General features: G+C 40.9%; 1 protein-coding gene across 1 annotated transcript in view; it reads left to right on the top strand.

Moving 5' to 3' along the window:
* LOC135337542 (uncharacterized) overlaps positions 1-26,802 on the top strand; it is a 127,513-nt gene that overhangs the window by 13,773 nt on the left and 86,938 nt on the right. Inside the window, exon 3 of the mRNA XM_064533474.1 lies at positions 1-26,802. This exon is cut by the window's left edge and continues 11,150 nt beyond it; it is cut by the window's right edge and continues 86,938 nt beyond it. Coding sequence (XP_064389544.1) covers positions 1-26,802 — 26,802 coding nt within the window.

Genomic DNA, 26,802 nt, shown 5'->3' with positions numbered 1-26,802 from the left:
GTTTTAATTTCCACTAGTGACCTTAATGAGATTAAGGCTTTGACAGATTTGGCCTCTCTTCCTGGAAATACATTCCTGTCAATATTAGCAGGAACATATGAAGATCCCAGTGGGAACCCTGGTATACCGTATGGCACAAGTCAGGCTTTACTTGCCAACAATTTTATTCCTGATACAACAGACCCAGTCATAGACTCTTACAATTTCGATTTGGGACTAGGGATCATCACTCTCACACTATCAGAAACTGTGGACCCAGCAACTCTTGTTCCCGATGCATTCACAATCCAGAGTTCCCCAGCCTTTCCTGTAGATACCCTTAACCTCATGGAGGTCACAACCAATTCTACCATCGGTCCTATTGTATGTCTCTTCATTCGTGGTCAAGATTTGGACGTAATTAAGCAGATTTCAGGTTTTGTCACAGCACGTGGAAATACCTATCTTTCAGTTGCAACTGGTGCTCTGATGGACACTGCTGGCCAGTCTCTGAGGAGAATTCCTACTGACAACTCTCTGCAAGTTTCGTTGTTTGTTGGTGATGCTGTTAGTCCGACTCTGTCTTCGTTTGATCTTGATATGAATACGGGTGTTTTGACGTTGTACTTTTCAGAAGCTGTTCAAACAGGTGGAGTTCTAGATCCAACCTCTGTTACACTGCACAGTGAAATGTCAGGTGCTCTAGTAAATTTTACTCTGAGTGGTGGCACCATTTTAGCAACTGGTCTGCACCCTTTCGTTGAGATTGACCTGAGTTTTGATGACCTAAATCTCCTCAAAGATGAGCCACTTATAGCCACAACAATGGCAAATATTTTCATCTCAATTGTAGCTAACTCAACTGTGGATGTCGGTGGAAATTTGCTTGATGCCACTCTACCTGAGAATGCTGAACCTGTTTCAATGTTGGTTCTGGACGTAACTCCACCAGAGCTTGTCGGTTTTGAGTTTAGGCTGATCGAAGAGCCTCTTCAATTGATTTTGACTTTTAGTGAACCGGTTATTGCTACTTCTCTGCAGGTTACAAGTTTCAGTTTGAGAGATGTTGTTGGTTTTACGACTCTCAGTCTAGCAAGTGGAACAATTCAGCAAGACTCATTAATTGTAGTTACAGTGAATGTCAGTGAAAATGATCTTATCAGAATCCGCAATAATATCAACATTGCTAGATCCTTGAGCATGACAGTCCTTGTGGTTGCTGCCGATGCAGTACTGGACACATCAGGAATCGGATTAACTGCAGTCAGTAGTTTTGTTGCCACTACCTATAATGCTGACCTATTCCCTCCAATAGTGAGTGGATACACATTTGATCTTGACAATGGAGCATTCATTCTTACTTTCAATGAGGCAGTGAGAAGAAGCACCTTGAATACATCCTCTCTCACCCTCCAAACCGCACCTTCCTCAGCAATTTCAACTCTGCTTTTGCCTAGTCGTGTTGTAACTCTCAGTGATTCGGTTATTTTCCTGGATTTGGAGGCTCTCAATGTTGACAATATCAAACTCAATCCATTGTTGGCTACCGCTAATATTTCAACATACATCAGGTTTGCAGCAAAACTAATTTGTGATATTGCCAACAACTGTGCTGAGGAAGTGCTTAGTGGAGATGCTCTGCAAGCGACAACTTATATTGACGATACTACCAGCCCTCAACTAGACTCCTTTGATCTAAATGCAAACACACGACTGCTATCTCTGAGTTTTGATGAAGTGGTGAATGCATCTAGTATTGATTTCAGGCAAATCACTTTCCAAAACGCCATGGCCCCCTACCCAGCAAATTCGTACAGCCTGACTGGTGGAACAACTAACTCAGAAAATGGTAGACTGATTAATGTGATTATTGAAGATAGTGATAAGAATGCTATCAAGGCTCTGGGAAATATTTTCAGCAACTCAGCTGCTACTTATCTGTCGATTACATCAGAGCTTATTATGGACATGGCTGGAAATTTTGTACAGGAGATCAGGCCGCGTAATGCTCTTGGAGTTAACATGTTCCAGTCAGACAATGAGGCTCCTGAAATTCTGTCAGCTTCTTTGAATTTGAATAATGGTATACTAGTTTTGAATTTTGATGAAACCCCAGACATCACTTCTATACAGATTAATCAGCTCACTCTACATTCAAACGATTCTTCCTATACCCTAGTTACAGCTAACAGTATGCTTCCCTCTGATACTGACCCTTCAAGTGTTCTTATAGAGCTGAGTACTGCTGACTTGAACACCATAAAAACGCTTCCTCTGTGCTCTGGGCTGTCAATGGATGATTGTGCTGTGTCCTACACAGTACAAGTGGCTTCAGACACACTAGGAATACCTGCTCTCCCTAGAAGCCAGGATAATCCACTTCCTATTACTGTTGAACCTGATCAAACAGGGCCAGTGCTAGTTCAGTTTAGTGTCTTTGATTTCACCACTAGGACACTTCAACTTCAGTTTGATGAGCCTGTCGATGTGAATTCTCTATCTGTGTCCCAGCTTACGCTTCAAAGCTTGTTTCAGCTTTCACCTGAAGAAACAAGTTATCAATTAATATCTGGGTTTGTTTCGAATGTTAATTCTACAGGGACAACAATTACAGTGCAGTTCTCGTTAGTAGATCTTTTTAATATTCAAGAAGATCCTATTCTGTGCACAGGACGAGGTAATTGTTATGTTCGTATGGAATCTGGTTTTATTGAGGACTTGGTTGGAAATGTCAATGCTGTTGCTTCTGGAGATCCTAGTTTGATTGTTTCGGATTTAGTAATGGACAATATCAATCCAACTGTTGACGGATTTGATTTAGATTTGGATAGTGGAATTCTCTCGTTGGTGTTTTCGGAACCTGTAAGAGGAGCAGAGATAGACTACGCAGGTATTACAGTACAGGGAGCAGCGAGTGTAACTTCTCCTAACGAATACTACCAACTTTCTGGTGGTGTAACGTTAGCTGAGAATGGAGACAGATTCGTGAATGTATCTCTTCTGCCAGGTGATCTCAATGCTCTGAAGTTGAGAGAGTTTGCCTCAAACAGCAACAACACCTACTTGTCAATCGCTTTTGGTACTGTATTGGATACTAATAACAACCCGGTTGATGCAATACCCACTACTGCTGCCTTGAATGTCTCGATTTTTTTCAGTGATATTACTCCTCCTGTTTTGACCGGTTTTACTATAGATGTTGACGGAGACGCCTTGTTTTTGACCTTTGATGAGCCTGTCATGCTGAACACATTAAATATCAGTGGTCTCACTCTACAGTCTGCAGTATCAACTCCTAGTATTGTCGTACCAATAACACCTGGAAATGTTATCCAATCAGTGGTAGAAGCATCAGTAGTGCCTCAAATTTCTTTGAATATGAATGACTTGAGAACGATCAAACTGGAAGATAATTTTGCTACAAACGAAACGAATACATTCATTATTGTTAATGCTGGTACCGTATTTGATACTGCAGGTGTTCCAAATGAGCGTGTCGGGCCGATTGCAGCAACTATGTTTTTACCAGACATGTCGAGACCACTGCTCCTAAATGTGTCTTTTGATATACAGCCTGGACTTTTGTATTTGACGTTCTCCGATGTGGTTGATTCGCTGTCTTTTGATGCCATGGCAATATCCATTCAATCATCAGAAAGTGCTATTCTGGGAGAAATTGTATTTTTGACAAATTCTAGTCAAACAAACAGTGTCAATGGCTATCAAATTGTGGTAGAGCTATCTCGTCAAGATCATATTCGAATTCGTGACATTCCTAACCTTGCTACCACAACAGCTAATACATATGTTACAATGCAGGCCTTTGGAATTGATGATGTTTTTGGTGTTGATGTTTTGGCGGTTACTGATGGCAAGGCCTTGCAAGCGTTTGAAGTTATACCTGATTTGCAACCACCTGTACTGCTTAGCTATGAATTAGATCTCGACATTGGTACTTTGGATTTCTCATTTTCCGATCTTGTTTCTGTTGCCTCTTTTCAGCCAACATTCCTAATACTTTTGAGTGATGACTCCTTGTCTCCAGTAGTAACAATACCTATTGATGGTGGAGTAGCTACTAGGCTCAGTGATGGTAGCACCATTTCTCTAAAACTCACTGATGAGATGTTTGATGAAATAGTATCGAATCGCTCAATTGCTACTAGCAACTTAGACACCTACCTCACAGCAAGAGAAAACTGGGTAATGGATTTAGCTGGTAATAGTGCTCCAGGAAACGATACTGTACAAGCTAGTACTTTTATCTCAGATAACTCACAACCAATCGTTATTCAATTCACTCTGAATATGAACGCTGGAGAACTAGTACTGACACTAAATGAGTTGGTTACAACATCCAGCTTTGTTGCAAGCTTTATTGTTCTTCAAGGTGTGTCAAATGCAACCGGTGCCATGACTACTTCCCTGTACACTCTTACTGGCGGCACTGTTCCAGCTGATATTGACACCAGAGCTTTGACCATACAAATTACTCAAAATGATCTGAATGTGATCAAAACGTTTCCAGATGTAGCCAGCTCAGCTTCCACTGCATATGTAGCAATCACAGGAGCAGCTTTTATGGACATTGCTGGCAATTCTGTAGAATTGATCTCTCAGGAAAGTGCTCGACCTGTTGATACTTTTATTAGAGATACAACATCGCCCTCTCTCATTTACTTTGACATAGACTTGAATTCGGCAGAACTCACTCTTCAGTTCAGTGAAACAGTTGATGTCACTTCGATTGACTATATCGAGTTTGTGCTCCAGGGATTAGAGACGGGAGGCATCTTCTCCATGCTTATCGGCGGCACAACTACTGTTGAGTACAGTGACAATTTTGTTATAACCTTGAATGAGATGGATACACTCTCCCTGCAACTCTTAACGACTGTAGCCACTTCACCAGATACCACATTCCTAGCAATATCTCCCATGGCCATCACTGATACTAGTGGAAACTTAGTAGAGGAGATTCCTATGTCAGCTGCTATGCCAGTCAGAAGTTACATTCGTGATAGTACCCCACCTCGCCTACTGAGCTTCGATCTAGACTTAGATACTGGATTCCTGAACCTTACCTTTTCGGAAGTTGTAACAGCATCGAGTTTTGTTCCCTCCTTAGTCAACTTCTCTCCGACCAATCAGACTGTGGCTAATATTACTCTCCTCAGTAGTAATTCTCCTGAAGTCAATGGTGTTCGTATTGCTGTTATTTTGTCAGAGTTGGATTTGAACACATTAAAATCGAGTTCCTTTGTTGCAAAAACCAGAAAATCAACTTTCATCTACTTTGATGAAGGAGCATTTACAGACACTGCTGGGAACAACATCACAGCATTTACAGTTGCTCTGATGGTTACACGCCTTGTGCCTGATGCAAGACCACCTGAGCTAAGTATGTTTAATGTGGACATTGCTGCTAGAATAATTGAGCTGGTTTTCGATGAGATTGTTGATACCACTGAGTTTTCTACAACATCAGTCTCGCTTATTAGTGGCAGGGAAAGTCCTCCATCTTCTACATTCTTTCGTCTCAGCACATCCAGTGTGTTCTCAACACCAAATGGGAGCGTTGTTACGATTGCTATTGGAGACCAAGATTTTAACGTCTTGTCTGATACTTTAGATCTTGCTACTAATCGTAACAACACATTCTTACTGCTTGATGGCTCTGCTCTGACAGACTTGGCCCGAAATCCCATCGTTGCCATTAGAGTTCCTAATCCATTCCCTGTAAACGACTTTAGACCAGATGTTGATCCACCATTCCTTCGAGAGTTCTCTTTAGATTTGAACATTGGTCTTCTTTCACTCACGTTCTCGGAAGCCATTGATGCTGGCTCTCTCACTGTGTCTGGTATTTCTTTCCACAGTACTCAATCAACAGATCCACTAAGAGAGTCATACACTCTTACCGTTCATGAGAGTGTGATTCGTTCGGAGCCCAATGTCATTCTTGTTACTCTGTCTGTACAAGATCAAAACGAACTCAAAGCCAGAAGAAATCTGGCTATTGATACCAACAGTACCTTCATTTCTGTGCAGCCTATCGTGATAACAGATACTGCCATTTTGGCCGTGGCAGAAATACCAAGCACAGATACTAGACCTGTACAGTCTTTTATTGGTGATACCACTCCTCCAGAACTGTCTCTATTCGATTTTGATCTCAACAGCGGGCGTCTTGTTTTTGAGTTTACAGAAACAATTGATATAAGCTCTATTCAGCTATCGGAGTTTGTCCTTCAAAGCATCGCATTTTTCGGTAGCATTGATGTTAACTTAAACTCAACTGTAATCCCGAACGAAGATACTGCACGACTAACACTAACAATAAGCAGAGCTGATTTAAACCTCATTAAAAGTTTGGATGTCTGCACGTCAATGACTGATTGTTTCCTTTCGTTCCCAAACACAGTGTTAAATGACACTTCAGGAAATAGCATTCTTGCTATCACACAAGATGAAGCTAGACCAATCAACAACTTCACAGCGGACACGACCCCACCTGAGCTGGAAAGTTTCTCCGTATTTGATCGAGATCAAGGCCAGATCATTTTAAGCTTCTCTGAGACCGTGAGAGTTTCCACACTGAATGCATCAAATATAAGATTCCAGCGCGAACCAATTTCTATGTCACTGTACCAACTCACATCTGGTAATGTAAGTCCAGAAAATACTGATGTTCTAACAATAAATCTTACTGTCACTGACTTAAATGCTATCAAAGCAGAAGATACTCTTTGTACCTTTGGTCTGGTTTGTATCATCAGATTCAGTAGCTTATTTGTGGAAGATATGGCAGGCAATCAAGTGATGCCCGTGGAAGATACAGCTACTAACACCGGACCTGATACTTTCATCAGTGACAATACATCCCCACGTGTTACTCAATTTGATATCAATCTCAGTAATGAAATAGTCACTCTCCATTTTGACGAAACTGTTCAAGCTGGCGAATTGCAAACTATTTTTATTGCCATTCAAAATTCATTCAATGCAAGTACTTCCTACTCTCTGCAACGTACCCCAGCAGTTGAAGTTGGTGTTAGGATTTCAACTATAACATTCATTCTGAGTCAAGACATTGAGCAGATCAAAGCGCAAATCGACTTAGCAACTGGCCCTGAAGACACATTCATTATTTTTACCGACCAAATGATTTCAGACACAAGTGACAACTTTGTTGTTCCTGCTGTAAATGGGATTAGTGCAATTCCTGTGACAAACTACATTCCTGATGATATACCTCCTGTACTAGATGAGTTTGTTCAACTCGATATGAACTCAGAGAACCTTCGCATTGAATTCAATGAGCCAATGAATGAGACCGTTTTTAACTTTGGTGGTATCAGTATCCGCTCATCTTCTAACAGCAGTGTAGCTTACACTCTCACTGGAGGTGAGAATGTTCAGTTTGTGGATGATGTCAGATCGGTTTTTCAGTTTGACTTGATACCTGAAGATGTGCGCGGAATTAAATTAGTGCCTGGTTTAGCTATATCCTCTGCTACCTCCTTCATTTCAATCGAAACTGGAAGCTTCATGGATGTCACTGGGAACCCAAATTCTGAAGTGTCAACAACAAATGCTGTTCAAGTAGATCCTAACAATTACAGGCCTGACACAACAAGCCCCAGCCTAAGGAGCTTCGAGCTTGACATGAACACAGGATTATTGACCTTTACATTCAATGACGTCATTGATGTGATGTCTGTGCAGCCAATGTTTATTGAAATACAGAGTGAACATGAGAGAACATCGCAAACATCGTTTGTAAGGCTGTCTGGTGCTACGCCAATCGACAACAATGATTTTGACGTCATGATTCGGCTGGTTGACGATGACCTGAATGCTCTTAAGGCTATTGAAGGCCTTGCAACTACTGTACTCAACACATACATTGTGCTCGGTTCGAATGCTTTCACTGATGTTGCTGGCAGCTTTATTTTGCCTGTCATTCAGTCAAATGCTCTGAATGCCAGTTCTGTTATGATGGATATCGAATCGCCAGTGCTAACATCTTTCACCTTTAATGCCAGTTTCGGTTTTATAAGCTTTATGTTCACTGAAGTTGTCAATACAAGTTCGATTAATCCAAGTGGATTTGTGTTACAGAGTGGCACAACTCGCCCATTTGAAGAAATCAGATTTACTGGTGGCACACCTTCCACCACTGAACCTGCTACAATTTTTGATTTTGAGCTGGCAAGAGAGGACATCAATTACATCAAACAGTTTTTAGATTTCGGAACTAACGAAAGTAACACCTTTTTGTCAGCTGAAGACTTTTCAATTTCCGATATGATGGGAAACATGCTTCAGCCTATTTTTGAAAGTAATGCTCGTTCGGCCTCCATAGCTTTCGGAGATACCCTCCCACCTACCCTTGAATCGTTTCTGTTTGACGTCAATGCTGGTACTATCGATCTCACTTTTAGTGAAACAATAAACACAGGTTTATTTGATGCATCTATGTTCATAGTGCAGAGGTCTGCATCATCAATAGTTGGTCAATACTATCGGCTCACCAACAGTACCAGCTCTTCAGAACTCAGTGATGTTGTAAGGATTACTTTTAGCGAGGACGATCTCAACAATATACAAGCAAACACCTTGCTTGCGACCTCTATTGACACAACCTACCTGAGATTCTTCCCTGGTGCAGTTTTTGATCAGAACAATATTCCTACACAAGGTCTTGCTAATGGCATGGCTCAGCGAGCATCAGTGTTTATTAATGATACTACATCTCCGAGGTTGCAAAGCTACACTGTTGACTTGGGACTTGGAATCATCACCTTGACATTTTCAGAGTCTGTTGACGTGACTACCTTTGATCCAACTGCTTTGCTGCTACTCAATACTCCCAACATAGGTAGTGCAGCTGTCCAGAGACCACTCACTGGAGGAATAGTTTCATCAGAGAACAATCCAGTTGTTACCCTTACTCTGAATTATGAGGACATCAACTTCATCAAAGCTGAGACAATGTTTTTCACGAATGAAATCAACTCATACATCTCTATCACTCCAGCTGCTGTCAGGGATACTCAAGGTAACGAAGTTGAACCAATTCCAAATACAGTAGGTCAGCAAGCCCGCCTCTCATTCAGAGATACAATTGCACCGGCCATTCTGAACTTCACTTTGGATCTGAATTCGGACACACTTATTATCACATTCACTGAAACGGTTGTTGCGGAAACTTTATTTGTTGAAGGAATCACACTACTCTCCTCTCCTTCCAACATGCCTGCTTCAAACTATACTCTCAACGGTGCTATGAGTGTTACTCCTGATATCTCAGCTATACTCAATGTTAGGTTTCTTCTTCAAGACACTAATCAGTTGAAACAAAATCTTAACTTAGGCACTAACATCGACTCCACGTATCTGACTATTGTGGAAAGTGCTATATCAGATACCACTGGTAATAACATATCTTCTGTCGAGTCCCTCCAAGCTATACAAGCATTTTCAGTGATTAGTGATATAACTGCACCAACACTAGTAAGATTTGGACTGGAAATGCCATCACTTGTTCCTCCTGTTATTCTTTACTTAGAGTTCAGTGAGACTGTGAATGCTTCATCGCTCAGTGTCAATAACATCATTCTGAGACACACTCCTGGTAACAGCGGCCCATTGTATTCACTATCTTCAGGCAGCACTGTTGCGCTGGTTAATTCCAATGAAATGAGAATAACACTTAGCGCTGTGGACTTGGAAGAAATCAGAGCGAGACCTCCTCTAGGACAGTATCCAAATACTACATATGTCCACTTTGCCTCAGGTACCGTTCGTGACATGGCTTCTCAGCTGTCCACAGCTGTTTCTATTGCTGACGAATTCCAAGCAGAATTCATAGAGGCAGATGTTATACCACCTTTGCTTCGTCAATTTTCTCTGGATAAAAATCTTGGCCACCTTATTTTGACATTTAGTGAATATGTTCAATCATCAACATTCCAGACACAGGTTGTAGAGTTGTCCGATGGACTAACAGGTGGAGTTGTGCATCTGATCACTGCAACCAATGTTTTCATCACTGACTCAGAGATTATTACTATCCCTCTTACATCATTCGACCAAAATACAATCAAAGACAGTTCCACTCTTGGAAGAGCTCTAAATACTACCTTTGTCTCATTCCCTGTTAGTGTGGTTGAGGATATTGCAGGGAATGATGGACTTCCTGAAATTCTGTTCATAGCAGAAAGCATTATTCCTGATACTAGCTCTCCAACAATCACTCAGTTCAACATCGACTTCCAATCAATGAGAATTGACCTTGTTTTCAATGAGCCAGTAGATGTCAATACCCTTGATGTCAGGCACATTCGTATTCAGAACGAACAGGCAGCGTTCCCAGCTCTATCTTACAGACTTCAACAAGCAGTTGATGTAACATCATCTAATTTGTCAACTGTTCTCAGCTTTGAGCTTGATTTGTCGGATAGGAATGCGATACAGGCCATAGCAAATCTGGCCACTGACAACAACAACACCTTCCTTGCAGTTGATCCTGAAGCAATACTGGATACTAGTGGTAACATGGTAGGTAGAGTACCACCTTCTCTAGCATTGTCAGTATTTTTATACCAGTTTGACACTGTTATGCCCGAACTTATTGCATTTGGTTTGGATCTTAACCGTCGAGTCATCAGTCTATCTTTCTCAGAAACAGTGGACACAGCCACACTAAACCTATCTAGAGTAAATATCCATGATTCCACTGGAAATTCTGTCATCCCACTTTCAAGTATACCCATCACTGGTGTCACAAACGTTGTTGAAATTGCTATATCCAATGAGAACTTCAACACAATTGGAGAGTTTGGCCTTTGTATTGATGGCAGAGATTGTTTTATTGACCTAGAAAATGGTGCTGTTGCAGACACAGTGGGTATTGTTTCTGGCCCTGAACAAGATATTCCGGTCGCAAACTTTATCCTAGACTCATCTTCTCCAAGTATAATACAGTTCACTGGTCTGGAAATTGGCAATGGTATCTTGAACGTAACATTCTCTGAGAGTATAAATATTGCTACGTTAAATACTTCAACCCTAAAATTGCAATCGTTTTACGAAGGAAGCACAGAAAGTATTCAGCTGAGTGGTTCCCTTGTTGCTTCGGCACTTACAGGCTATTTTGTATCCATTCAACTTTCAATGAGTGATGTAGCAGCCATCAAGATTCGTCCTGGCCTCTGTACCGTTCGAAGCAACTGCTATTTGACAGCAGACTCAGGCACTGTATTGGACGTTTCTGGAAATCCATCTGTAGCAATAGTGGATGGTCCACCAGGGCTCATTGTACACTTCCTTGAAGAAGATGCCATAAACCCCATGCTAATGTCATTTGACTTTGATTTAGATTCTGGAGACCTCACTCTGTACTTTAGTGAGCCTGTTGACCAAATATCTGTGAATGCTCAATATATAACTCTCCAGTCCGAACAAGGGAGTCTTTCATCAGTAGAATGGTACAGTCTTTCCTCAGTGGAAGTAGACTCTCGGGATGAATCTAGTACCATCATTCTAACATTGTCAGTTGAAGACCTGGTCGCTATAAAAGAATTTCAGACATTAGCATCAAACTCGGCTACTACTTTTGTATCTATTGAGCCGTCTGCAATATTTGACCTTGGCAGTCGACCAAATCCAGTTGTGAGGCGTACACCTGAACTAGCATTACCTGTAATCTCTTACATAAGTGACAATACTAGTGCAGTACTCCTAGATTTCTCCCTCGATATCAACACGGATTTATTGGCACTCACATTTGATGAGCCAGTTGATAAGCTTTCTATTGTATTCACTGGAATTCAGTTCTTCTCGACCAATTCCAGCTCAAATTTTGACGATTTCTCAATATCTTTGACAGACGGTGAAGTTCTAGATCCTGACAGACAGTTTTCAACAATTGTTGCGATATCTCTTAACCGTTTGGATATTGGAGCACTTAAATTGAATTCTTCTATTGGATCTCTTTCTGAAAATACATTTTTAGAGATCAGTGAAGGTAGCGTATCGGACAGAGCTCAAAACAGGATTCAAAATGGCAGCCGATTGATGGCTTCTGCTGTATTTCCCGACACAACTAGACCTGAGCTCCTCTCGTTCATTTTCAACATTGAAACGGGTGTGATAATCATGTCATTCAATGATGTTGTGAATGTCAATACTTTTGATCCAACCGCTATTACCATCCAGGACGGAATATATGCTGGTGTTCTTCATGCTCTTCAACCTTCTACGATGACACCAAGTGAGAACGGTTATACCATCACCGTAGTAGTATCACCACTTGATCTTTTGAGCATTAAGCTAATTTCTGGCCTAGCAAAGAGTATCAACTCAACCTACCTTGCAATGCAAGCATTTGCAATCGATGACATATCTGGTGTAGATGTTCTAGCTATAACCAACGGCAAAGCACAGCAGGCTGCTGTGTATGTGGCTGACAGAGCAGCACCTGAGTTCCAAACAATTGAACTCAGTCTCAACACCTCATTGCTGACCCTCGTCTTCAATGAAGCTATCAATGCCACCTCACTGGATATCACTCTTGTAACAATCTTTTCCGATATGGTGGGAACTGAGTCTTATCAATTGACTGGTTTTGAAAGTAGATCTACTAGCTCGGATGCTACAACGCTGTTCATAGGGCTTAATCGTGAGGATTCTAACTTTTTGAAAGCATCTCCTGGTATTGCATTTGACATAGCAACAACGTTTGTGAATCTACAAGCAAATTTCATTTTTGACTTAGCAAGCAATGCATTTGCCAACACTATGACAGTTCAGGCTGATGAATTTGTTGCTGATACGTCTCCTCCCGAGATTGAGAGCTTTAGTAACAACATGGACAGCGGAATTATCACAATAAACTTCACGGAAGGAATCGAAATGTTTGATGTTCTATCATTTGTACTTCAGCCTTTCATTAACTCAACATCAGTGTCTCACCTTCGTTATCAATTGATGAGTTCCACTGGTCAGCTTGTTGATATGGATACTCTTGAAATTTCACTTTCTACTGATGACTTGAATGCAATCAATATGATCCCTCAGTTGGCTAATAGCAGAAGCACCACTCATTTGTCTTTTGAATCTACAGCTGCTGTCGATTACAACTCAAACTCCATTGAAAGAGTTGATACAAGTAATGGTGTACGTGCTACCGAATATATCAATGACATGACTTCACCAGAATTCCAAACATTTAGCCTTGACCTCGATTCAAACACTCTGTCATTGACCTTCAATGAAGTTGTGAGAGCAAGCTCAGTTATTTTCCCTGCTATAACTATACAGAACACTCAATCTGGCAGTGACTTGATATATACACTGACTGATGGTCTACCTCAACCTTCTGATGGTACAGTATTGGATATTACTCTAGGACTCGCAGACATAGCTGCACTCCAAGTTATAGAGGGTCTAGCCACTTCAGATGGTACAACATTCATTGCTCTTGATCAAGGTGCCATTTTGGATGTTAGTGGTAACGGAGGAAACCCTCTTACTTCTGTGCCTCAAAATCTTGCGGTTGGTGCTACCACGCTAATATCTGATACCACAGCACCTACATTGCAAAGCTTCATCTTGAATTTGGCAGACATTTCGGCAACTCTTACATTCTCTGAGTATGTGCATGTGAATACTATTGATCTCTCCCGATTTGAGCTACTCAGCAGTGCGAGTGCAGGTGCTGTAGGTGTGAGACTGTCGACATCTACCCTACAATTAAACCAGACCAACAATTCTGTTGTCACTGTTCAACTGAGCTCACTGGACTTCTTGACCCTACAAACTACAGCTTCGATTGCAACGACCGTTGCTAATACCTACTTGGTGATTGACAATGATGCTTTATTCGATCTTGCTGGCAATCCGTACGTAGCTGAACCAGCTAGAGCAGCAGGACAGGTTGATCCTGATAATAGCCCTCCTGAGCTAGTCCGATTCTCCCTGAACCTTGGTTTGAGAAGATTAATTCTTACCTTTACAGAGCCAGTTGATGCATCAACAGTCAATGTTGCTGACGTTACTATTCATCAAATGGCCATAGGAGGAAGCTCTCACACTTTGTTTAACAGCAGTATCATATCGGTCAGTTTTGATCAAACTGAAATCTCCATTGCACTTGGACCTTTGGATGACTCCACACTTATACCAACCCCAGCTACAACCTCAGTCAATGATACATTTCTATCTCTTCCTAATTCATTCATTTCCGATTTTGCTTCTGTCAGACTAATGCCAGTTAGTCGTGTCCAGGTAGCAGAGATCCAAGATGACACGCTTCCTCCTTCACTTCTTCAGTTCTCACTCAATCTTAACAACGGTATTCTGAGACTAGATTTTTCTGAACAAATTGATTTGTCAACTTTCGTAGCTACCAATGTCACATTGCAGAGTCAAGAGGTTAGAGCTTCCTCAACATTTGTGTATCAACTCACCGGAGGAACACCTACATTAATTGGAACAGCGACAGTCAACCTACAATTGCTGGATCAGGACTTGAATGAGATCAAACTTGAGTCAACAATTGCGAACAACTTGCTTGATACATACATAGTGCTTCCTGAAACTGTTATTGCTGACACCTCTGGTGCAAATCTTGTTTCAATTGAAGCTAATGCAGCTGTTCCTGCTGATGGTCTTGTGTTAGACACTTCACCCCCTAGCCTGCAATCATTTGATCTTGATCTCAATACTGGAATTTTATCTCTAAAATTTTCGGAGTTTGTGAGAACAGCAGCTTTCTCAGTGGATAGTATACAATTGCAAAATTCCATCAGTGCACCTACTGTCTTCTCAATTTTTAATGATAGTTCTTTTGAGGGAAATGATATCGATATTGTGACTGTTGTTATTTCAATGCAAAACTTAGAGTCTATCAAGCTGCAGCCTCTCTGCACACAACGTAGTGACTGTTATCTGACCATTACTGCTGCTGTTGTTGAAGACGTGTACGGATTTTTGAGTGTTGCCAGAGCAGCGAACAATCCTGCATCTCTTGTGAACTTCATTGTTGATATGACTGCTCCACAGCTACTTCGTACACCATTGATTGATTTGGATTCTGGTGATATTTATCTTCAATTTGACGAATCAATTTCCATTTCAACTCTGAATATCACATACTTTATGCTACACAGCGAATTCGAATCATCTTTGCAGCTACAGACAGTCACATTTGTGAACAGCACAACTGATAGTGTGAATGGTCAATCTGTACACATAATTGTCAGTGAAGACGACTTGGATGCACTCAAACTTCAAAGTTTACTTTGCGTTAATCGAGTAAGTTGTTATCCTAGATTTAGTACGATGTTCATACAAGATGTGAGTGGAAATCCGGTCGCAGAACTTGGCTTTAGTGACTCTATTCAAGACAACTCTTTACCCGAGGTTTTTGTAGCGGATGTTACACCACCTAACCTGATTGCATTTGACTTTGATCTCAATACTCGTCTACTGACATTGGAATTCGATGAGCCTGTAGATGATGGAGAATTATCGGTTACTGACATCATTCTTCAGTCTGCAGCTGATTCATCTGGAGTTCAGGTTCCCATAACGTCAGGCAACGAAGTGTCAGATAGTGGAAGAGTAATTGTAGTGGACTTGTCTCAATCCAATGCAATCCAGTCAATTCAAGACTCAGGAATTGCAAGAACCAGACAGGACACCTGGCTAACACACACTTCAGCTCTGATTGAAGATCTTGGAGGTCAATCAGTCCTCCCTCATACTAGTGGAGTGAATGCACTTCAAGTGAGAACATTGCTAACTGACATGATTTCACCGGAGATTGTGTCTTTTGTTGAATTTGATATAAATGAGGATGCTTTTACTCTCTCCTTCTCTGAGCCTATGAGTACCACGAATATCAATCCTAGTCTGATAACATTCCACTCAGCTGGAACTGGAGGGGAATCACTGAATCTGACAAACTTTAGAAACGTTACCGGAACGACTCGAAACACGGTGCTTATGATATACTTATCAGACACGGACATCAGAAAAATCCGCTACAATGCTGTAGTTTTCAAAAGTCCTGATTCTACTTATATTCAACTAAATGAAGGAGCATTTTTCGATGTTGCTGGAAACCCTGTTGATAGTTCAGTACTGCTTCAAGTTGTTAATTTTCCTACTGACATTACTGCACCCACATTAGAAGCGTTTGCTTTGGATATTAACAGTGGGATTCTGAGTTTGAGTTTCGATGAAAGAGTGGACATATCATCTATCAATGCTGCTGAGCTTACCATTACTAGTAGCAGTGTAGACACCTCAGACCCCCTTGATTTGTATTCTCTAAATGGTGGTTTTCCCATAGCTGGTAACAGCCACATCATAGACCTTATGTTGGATGGCTCCGATTTAAGTATTCTGATGTCACGTGACAATCTTGCTCAGTCCCGAAACACAACTTTTGTGATAATATCAAGAGATTTCATTGCTGATTTATCTGGCGTACCAATGAACCCTGTATCGAGATTGCAAGCAACAAACTTCACCGATGATACAACACAGCCATTCCTGCGGTCTTTCCAGCTAAATATAACTGCTGCAACTTTGACACTAGAATTCTCGGAGTATGTAATAATGAGTGCATTTGACATAACACAGATTACATTGTTGAGCAGCAATGACACTGAAAATGCCACCCAGTACACATTGACAAGTGGAACCTTGCTTCCTTCAAGAGCACTGCAAGAGATTATTGTGCAACTAGACGATAATGACCTGAATGTTATCAAGGACAACCAAATGTTTGCAACAGGCCCAGGAAACCTTTTCCTTGCTGCCACTGAAAACACTGTGACTGATGGATCAGGTCGCCCACTTGAAGCTATTACTGTTGACAGACCACTAAGTGTGTCTGTACATACTGGTGACTTCCTCTCACCTACACTACAAGATTTTAACTTTGATTTGAATACTGGCATTTTAATGCTGACTTTTGATGAAGTTGTTGATGAATCTACTCTTGATTTGACTAAAATCTTGCTGGTTGGTGATTTGGGAGCCCAATACAGTTTGACAAACGGAAGTGTCACTGTGATTTCCCCTCCAATTATCCAAGTTCTGCTCACAGACAATGATTTGAACAGTATCAAAGCTAACTTCAATTTAGCCACTACTGGTGGAAACACAGCCATTCGCCCACGTGCTAATCTTGTGAGAGACACCTCATCCAATGCCCTACTTGATTCATCTATATTTGTCCCTGCCTCTCAGTACATTCCAGACACACGCAATCCTTCATTGTCAGACTTCACTTTGGATTTGAATGCTGATCGACTATCTCTCACCTTTGATGAGACTGTCAACACCAATACTCTTCTTGTAGATGAGCTGTACTTGCAAGCTGTTCCAAATACCACTGTAAGGATTTCACTTTCTGGGAGTGTTGTACTATCTGCACCTGGACCTGTAATTGAAATTGATATTGGTTTTGATGCTATTACTGAGATTAAGAGGAGCAGGGCTCTAGCTATATCACGTCGAACAACCTGGATAAGTTTTAACTACACTGCACTTGAAGATGCTGCAGGCAATTCTGTTGATCGTATAGATGCAATGTCAGCAAAACGAGTGAGGAGTTATGTTGACGATTTCGTTTCACCAATGATCACAAGCTACACACTTGATTTGGACTCAGATATACTCTACCTAACTTTCACGGAAACGGTCGACTCCCTAACCCTAAACTTTTCAACCATATCTCTTGTTTCTTCAGATTCCAGTGCTGGTGTTGAGTATACACTGACTGGTGGAGTCCTAATTCCTTTCAGGGATGACCACACTTTGAACATTCATTTCACCTTTGATGATGTAAACAGCATTAAGAGTATGCGCCAACTCGCATTTTCTGCTGCCACAACTTTCCTTGATGTTGCAAATGGCACTGTCCTTGACATGGCTGGTAATGAGATGATTGGTGTTAACTTTCTACCACTAGATCAGCTCAATTTCATCGTTGACAACACTCCACCCACTCTAACTTCTGTCGACCTGGTTATGGTTAATGGTACTGAGCCCTTGGAAATAATCTTACGATTTTCAGAGTCAGTTGATGTCAATTCTTTGGTTGTAAGCTCTCTTGTTCTGCATCTAAATAACGAAACCAATGTCACCAGTGACTACACTCTAACTGGAGGTGTCAAAAGTGCTGACGATTCTCCAAATGTCACTATCTCTATTACAAACTCTGATCTGAACAACATCAGGAGCAGAGCTCCACTTGCTCAATTTAGAGACACTTCATTCATTTCACTCAGTGCTCCAGGTGTCACTATTCCCGTGAGAGATATTTCTGGCTTAGTGCTTGCTGTTCAAGCACCGATTGGAGTATTTGTATATGATGCTGACCTTATTCCACCTGAGATTATGAGTTTCAGCTTAGACATGAACATTGGAACACTGAACATAGCTTTCTCAGAAATCGTTTTGTTTAACACTCTGCAAACTTCTGGTGTTACAATTCAAAGCTCTGCTAACTCCAGTCTGTTTGTTTCTCTCACAAGTGATAGCATCCTGTTAACTACTCAAAATGCAATGGTTATGTTGATTCAGATTAGCAATGGAGAATTGAATCAAATCAAGCAACTACCCACCCTAGCTGCTGATCAAAATTCAACTTACCTTTCCTTGAGCCCAGAGGCAAAAGATATTGCAAACAATAATGTTGTCGAGGTTACAGTAGGTAATGCCCAACCTGCCTCAAACTATGTCTCGGACGTAACACCTCCTGTTCTATTGGACTACGAGCTTAATATGATGACTGGCATACTTACCCTTATATTTGATGAAACCGTCAATGCGACCACTCTGGATCCCAGGAGATTCCAATTTTCTGATGCAGACGGATTAATTGGTCACACTTTGAGAGGTGGAAGTACAAATACTGTATACAATCATGTTGTAGTGCTCACACTTTCACTAGAAGATCACAACGAGATAAAATCTATTGATGGCTTGGCAACTACACGGAATAACACATTTCTAAACGTGTTTGATGATGCTCTATTGGATATGAGTGGCGTTCCGAATTCCCTGCAATTATTTGTCCAAGGAACTGGTTTTGTAGAGGATATGAATCAACCGGATTTGGATGACTTTAGTCTTAACATGAACACTGGTTCTCTCATTTTAACATTCAGCGAAACAGTCAATGTGAGCTCGTTGGCTATATCAGATGTGAGACTTCACAGTGAAAGCATAGATGGAGTCACCTACAATCTAAATACCAGCTTTATCAATCATGGACCACAAGCAATAGTTCAAATTCAAATTTCAAACTTAGATTTGAATGAGATAAAGCGTTTGAGGATCTGTTTCTCTTTATCCTCCTGCTACATGTCGTTCCCAGCAACCCTTGTGTCTGACATGGTTGGTATTCCAGTTGTAGCAGTACTTACACCTCAGCTTGTTGTAGAGTATACCCCAGACTTCACAAGACCTACACTGGTTGATTTTGAAGAATTCAACCTTATTACAAGAAGAATATCCTTGCTGTTCTCGGAGACTATATCTGTTGCTACATTGAACTCAAGTGAAATTGTATTGCAGTCATTCTTTGATGATTCATCAATTGGAACAGTCAGCTATCCACTCACTACTGTTACAATTGTCTCTAGTGATAGTACTGTTCTTGTATTTGAATTGAATGAGGCCGATATTTTTGCAGTGAAACAACAAGAATCTCTTTGCAACATCCGTGGAAATTGTTACATAGCATTCAGTGGCTCAACCATTCAAGACACTTTCGAAAATTTCAATGACCCCATTCTTCAAGAATACCCAGGATATGTAGTCACCACATTCATTGATGATGTAGTTCAACCTACACTCAATTCCTTCGATCTAGATATGAACAGTGGACTGTTAACCCTTCGATTTTCTGAACCAGTTTCTGTAACTGATATCAACCCCAGAGGCATAACATTACTATCAATGCCAAATGCTTCAATTTTTGACCAGTACATACTTTCAGGTGGTTCCACAGTAAGCCCAAATGGAGTTTCTACTGTCTTGTGGCAATTGTCAGTGGAGGATGTCAATGCACTGAAAACAACACAATTTGTCAAATCTTCAGCCGACACTTTCATCTCAATTGACTCTATCACTGCTAGCGATGTATCATTCAATAGCAATCCGATTGAAGTCATTAATACTACTAATCCACGCCCAGTGAGCTTATACACTCTGGATGTTACACCTCCAGTACTAATCTCATTTGAACTCGACCTGGTAACTGATCAGCTATTCTTTGAGTTTGATGAGCCTGTGGTTCCAACTCTTGTAAATTTAACTGCCCTGACTCTTCAAAACAGTTCAGGTAATCCTCTTTTCTCTCATGCACTTTCTGGAGGTACTGTGCTGACAACATCACTAGCATCCACAAACATCACTGTGAGATTGCTCCCAGAAGATATCAGTGTTATCAAACTTGTGACTGATTTTGGTACTCTGCCGACCAATACATTCTTGAGTGTGGCAGCAAGTGCATTCACAGACGTTGCTAGTGTTGGAATCGAAGAGATTACGGGAGTGCCAGTCACAATGCACACATCTGATACTCTTCGCTCTTCTCTTGTATCTTTTGCTATCAATATGCAAACTGGCCAACTTGATCTTACTTTCAACGATATAGTGCTGGCTAGCCCTTTTGATGCATCTGCAATTTCAGTTCAAAGTGGACGGTATGCTGATAATGCTGAGAGAGTTACTCTCTCACAACTCTCCCTGACCAATTCAACAGATGGCTACGTCATCACTGTTAGCATCCACCCTCTGGATTTACTTCGAGTAAAGTCTGTGCCTGGACTTGCAGTAAGCAATGACAGTACTTGGATAACTATTCAAGCATTTGCTATTGATGATGCATTTGGAAACGATATACTTGCAATCACAAATGGAAGGGCACTGCAAGTAGCAACATTTGTCAGAGATTCTTTCCCACCGTTTTTGGATAACTTTGTCCTGGATCTTGACTCTTCGCAACTGATTATTGAGTTTTCTGACACTGTAGATCATTTGTCTCTTAATACAACACTCATAACCATCCTTAGTGGTTCCACTGCCTCACTTCAACTCAACGGCAGTGATTTGATTGAAAGATCTGCTGATGGAAAAACTGTTCTTATCTCATTTCTTGAAAATGATATCAATGAACTGAAAAATAATCCAGACTTCGGAACAACACCAGCCAACACATTTATTGCAATTGGAGCACTGACTATTTCAGATTTGGCTGGAAACTATCTTCCTGAGATCTCCACAACATCACCCATTCGAGCATTCAACGTTATACCAGACACTACTGGACCTACATTGAGAGCATTTGAACTTGACCTGAATACTGGGGAGCTTCGAGTTAGTTTCTCAGAGCCAGTGCTTTCCTCCTCTGTATTTGCTGCAGGTTTTACTTTACAGTCAAAGAAAGATGCTACTTTCTTCAGAGACGAGCAGTACACTCTAAAAACTGGTGAATCAATTTCTCCCAACGGACCGAGTATCAGTATCTCAGTAAATGAAGACGATCGAAATGGAATATTTGCCGTCACCACTCTCGGTAATAGTGTGAATGATACCTACCTCATTATCAGTGATTTTGCTGTACGAGATGTTAGTGGAAATCCGGCTATACCACAACACCTGACTAACGGTATTCAAGCTGATGCAGTTCTACCAGACATCAACACACCTCGCCTTGAAAGCTTCTTACTGGATATGAACATTGGCCTATTGTCTATCACATTCTCTGAAGTTGTGCTTACCAACAGTGTGCAGTTTGATCAGTTTACACTTCATAGCCATTCTAACGGATCTCTACCCATCGCCTCATCACACACTTTGACTGCAGGAACTACTCAAAACTTTGAGAGTAGATTCTTGAGTATCACACTATCTCCACTTGATCTCTATACTCTTCAAGCAGACGTGAATATAGCAACATCACCAACAAATGTCTTCCTCTCATTGACAACTCTAGCTTTGACTGATGCTCAAGGATTTCCTGCAGAAGCAATAAGTGAGCAAAATTCCCGACCTGCCTCTTCATTCTTCCCGGATGTCAGTTCTCCTGAACTCGTCAGCTTTGACTTTGATCTAAACACAGGGAATCTGTCTCTCACTTTTGATGAAGTTGTTGACCGTGATTTGGTACAGTTTTCAAACATTGTACTTCTTAGCAGTCCCAACAGTACAGCTGCAATGATGAATTTGGACGGAAGTGTGGGTGATTCTGGATTCTCAACTATTCTCAATGTATTTGTGGGAGAAGATAATCTTAACACAATCAAGGCAAACACTTCTCTTGCATCCAATGCTGTCAACACTTACCTCAACTTGCTAGTCAATGCAGTTGAAGATATTTCTGGTAATGTTTACATGAATGCAAGTGCTATCTTCCTTGTATCTGAATTCCTACCTGATGTCACAAACCCTGCGCTGAACACATTCAGTGTTGATCTCAATTCTGGAATACTTTCGCTCACTTTCTCAGAAACAGTGAATGTAGCTAGACTTGATGTCAGGTTTATAACTATCCAATCCGTATCTGATTCTACTGCAAGCTCTGTGACACTCAAAACTACTAGTACCTCCATCTCCGTTAACAATCCAGAGGTCAACATTATGCTGTCTAGTCAGGATCTCAATGATATCAAATCATTGCCAGATCTAGCAACTGACTCCAACAATACTTATCTGTCTATTTTGAGCTTGGCTATTGCTGATATGGCTGGACTTAATGTTGATTCCATCTTTTCAACCAATGCACAGTCTGTAATGGGCTATGCTCCAGATATAACTGGTCCAGAAATAAGTGACTTCGAATTGGACATGAACACTGGTATTTTAACATTGTACTTTAGTGAATTTATCAATGAAACCTCACTGGACCTAAACGAGATCACACTGCTCAGCTCTCTGTCCTTACCGCGTGAATCTTATACCCTTACCAATACTGCTGTCTTCTTGCCATCCATTATTCCAGGCATAATGATAGAATTACAGCTTTCTGTTGAGGATGTTAATGAGATCAAGGCCCGACGTAGTCTAGCAATTTCTAGAGACTCAGTTTACCTTCAAGCTACTGCTAACACTGTTCTTGATATGAACAGGAACTCCCTAATGCCAACTATTGGAGAGCCTGTTTTGTTGTACACACCTGACCAAACTCGACCAATACTCATGTTTTTCAATCTGGATATAAACACCGAGACAATAATATTGCAATTCAGTGAAACCATTGATTCCAACTCAGTTAATCTGACATTGATAACTCTACAACAAGACATTGATGGTAGTTTGGTCTCACTGTCACTAACTGGAGGGATTCGTGGCATGGACAGTGATGACTTCACGATTCAGCTTAACCAAGCTGATCTTAACGAGCTTTCTCGAAACGGCATCTGCACAAGAGTTGACAACTGCTTCATATCTTTCCCTTCAACTGTTCTAACTGACACATTTGGGAATGCAGTAGTTGAGATAAACGAGACTAATGCTCGACCAATTGATAATTTTAGCGTTGACAGAACACCACCGGAGTTAGTTTTGTTTAGAAGTTTTGATTTAGATACTGGAATATTGGTGCTGTCATTCAGTGAGACTGTTAGTGTGAGCACTGTTGAATTTACACAACTAAGTTTGGACTTTCTTGGCCACACGTCTGCTACAAGATATACTCTGACTGGTGGTACCGTGATCGGAACAGACAGAGATGAAGTTACAATTCAACTAAATACTGTAGATTTGAATGGAATAAAGATCAATCAAATTTGTGCTGGTAGAGACACTTGCTGGGTGAGATTTACATCTCAGTTCATTCAAGACATTTCTATGAATAATGTTGTTGAAGAAACTAGCACCGATACCACAAGGCTGCCTCAAACATTTGTAACAGATGAAACACCACCTAGCCTAGTAAATTTTGATTTGAATTTCAACAGCGGAGACATCACTTTGTACTTTGACGAACCAATTCTAGGACCGAACCTTCAGCAACTCACAATATCCAACTCAAGGGATGGACAGGTCACTTTCACTCTGACAGGTGGCAGGAGTCTTACTAGTTCAGATAGAACAGTAGCTTTCAGATTCAGTTTGGAAGAAAATGATTTCAACAGCATCAAAGCAATCACAACATTAGCTACAAGCAGGAATAACACTTTCTTGAATTTCACATCAAATCTAGTCAATGATGTTTCCACGAATGCTAATCCAATCAACACAACTAATGTTCAGTTTGAACTTCTGCAAGTCTTATTGTACATACCAGATGTACAGCCACCTAGGCTTGAATCATTTGATTTACTAGATATGGATGAGGGATTCCTTATACTGCAATTTTCTGAAGCTGTCGAGATCAATAGTCTTATACCAGAGAGACTATCGCTTCAAAGTGAGAGAGATTCATCTGTCACAGCCGTTTCAGTGGATTTCTCATCTGGTGTAGCTACTTACGATGACACTTTAAAGACAATTGTACGCTTTACTTTTAATGATGATACTCTACTAGCAATCAAACTCGAGAGTCAGCTTGCTGTTGATCAAAGTAGTAGTTGGATATCCATGCTTACAGGAGCCATTCAGGACACTTCTCGCATCGATGTATCTTCTGTATCTGTACTAATGGCAGTCAATGCTTTGAATTACCAGCCAGATTCATCTTCTCCCGTACTGACAAGCTATACACTAAATCTGAACAACGGAGAACTTACCCTGACATTCGATGATGTAGTGAACAATCAGCTAGTTGATCCAACTCGACTCACCTTCACTGGAACTCGAGATGGTACTGACACCAGTAACACGTACACCTTAGTTGGCGGTGCACATAACATGATGAATGGGTATGAGACTGTGATAACACTTACCAGCAGAGATTTAAATGAGATTAAGAAGAGAACTGGACTAGCCACTGAGGTTAACAACACATTCTTCAGCATGGTTGCTGAGTTTATAAATGATGTAGCTGGATTCCCAACTACACCAATTGTGACATCCAACAGTCGACAAGCAGCCAATTTCACACCTGACTCAACAAGTCCAACTTTAGAAAGCTTTTATCTTGATGTGAATCTTGGAGAGCTAATCTTATCCTTTAGTGAGACGGTAAACACATCTACCGTTAATATTTCAGCTATTGTGCTGCAAAATAACATTGATATTGCAATGGCTACCTCCTACACACTTACTGGTGGTGTACTCTCAGTAAGTACAAATGAAGTGGAGTTCTCTGTCATTCTCACTCAGGAAGATTTGAATAATATCAAAATATCTACTGATCTGGGAGTGTCGGTTGCTAGCACCTACATTTCTATCGATGACAATGCTGTTTTGGATATGAATAGGAATGAGTTGATTGGAATACCAAGTGCCGAAGCGAAACTTTCACGTGACTTTGTTTTAGATTCAACTCCACCTGTACTGACAAACTTTACACTTGATTTGAACCGGAATCGCTTGATTTTGACCATGTCAGAGAGTGTTAACTCAGCAGAAATAACACCAACTGAGATTACTATTCAAAATGCACCATCAGTCGTTCGTACTAATGACTATCGAGGACTGACTGGAGGTACTGTTGATCCATTCGAAGGCATCATTCACACCATCTCCCTACTAGCAGAGGATGTAAATGATATCAAAGCTAAAATCTCGCTTGGTATATCTCTTGAAACTACTTACATTAGCATTACATCAGCAATGGTTGTGGACTATGCAATGAACAATGTGCAGATAATTCCACCAACTCAGGCACAAAGAGCAACTGGCTATATTGAAGATGCAACTCCACCTAGATTAGAGTCATTCGAACTTCTCATCGGAGCCGATGAACTTGTTCTCACATTTGATGAAACGGTTAATGCTTCAACTCTTGTTCCAACTCTTTTCACTCTCCACAGCAGTAGGAATGTTTCTAATATTATATCCTTTACATTGACTGATGCTCGTGACAGAAGTGATGCAAATTCCATTATCGTATCAATTTCTTTGCTCATCAGTGATTTGAACAACATCAAGCGCTTTCCTGCCTTGGGCACAGAACCTGAGAACACATTTGTAACTCATAACATGTCCGCTGTTTTTGATATGAATGGTAATGCAATCGAGTTCCTTCCCGTTGAGTCTGCAGTGATGGCATCTGATGTGACACAAGATTTTACACCTCCTGCTCTGGACACTTTCACTCTTGATCTGTCCAACGACTTGCTCACTCTTGTTTTCTCCGAAACAGTCAGTCGATTATCCTTTGATCCTCAAAGAATTATTCTCCAGAGCGAATCCACAACTGCTGGCTCACAGTACATACTAACTGGTGGGTTTATTCCCAGTGATAATAATCACATTATCATTATTACTCTCAACACTGACGATGCAAATGAGATTAAGAGGATAACTACCCTGGCAACTTTACCCACAAACACCTATATATCATTTGATAGTAGCCTAGTATCAGATCTCAACAATAACGAAGTCGATCAGATTTCCAGTGATAATGCCAGGCCCGTCACAACTTATATCCCTGATTCTACTGATCCCACCCTTGACAGATTTGACCTTTTGTTAAATGAGAGCAGCTATCCTCCAATCAGCCTCATCTTGTACTTTTCTGAAACTGTGCAGGCCAGCACATTTGAGGTACGAAGTGTACAATTGCAACTTAATGTGTCGACTTCAGATCCATTCGAAATCTACACTCTAATGTCATCTACTAGCTCTTCAGGTGATTCTCCTCAGATCTTCATCACTCTTGGAATTGATGACTACACAGCT

Source organism: Halichondria panicea, chromosome 6 (genome assembly GCF_963675165.1).
Source record: "Halichondria panicea chromosome 6, odHalPani1.1, whole genome shotgun sequence".
NCBI classification, from domain to species: domain Eukaryota; kingdom Metazoa; phylum Porifera; class Demospongiae; order Suberitida; family Halichondriidae; genus Halichondria; species Halichondria panicea.
This window is presented reverse-complemented; position numbering and strand designations above follow the sequence as displayed.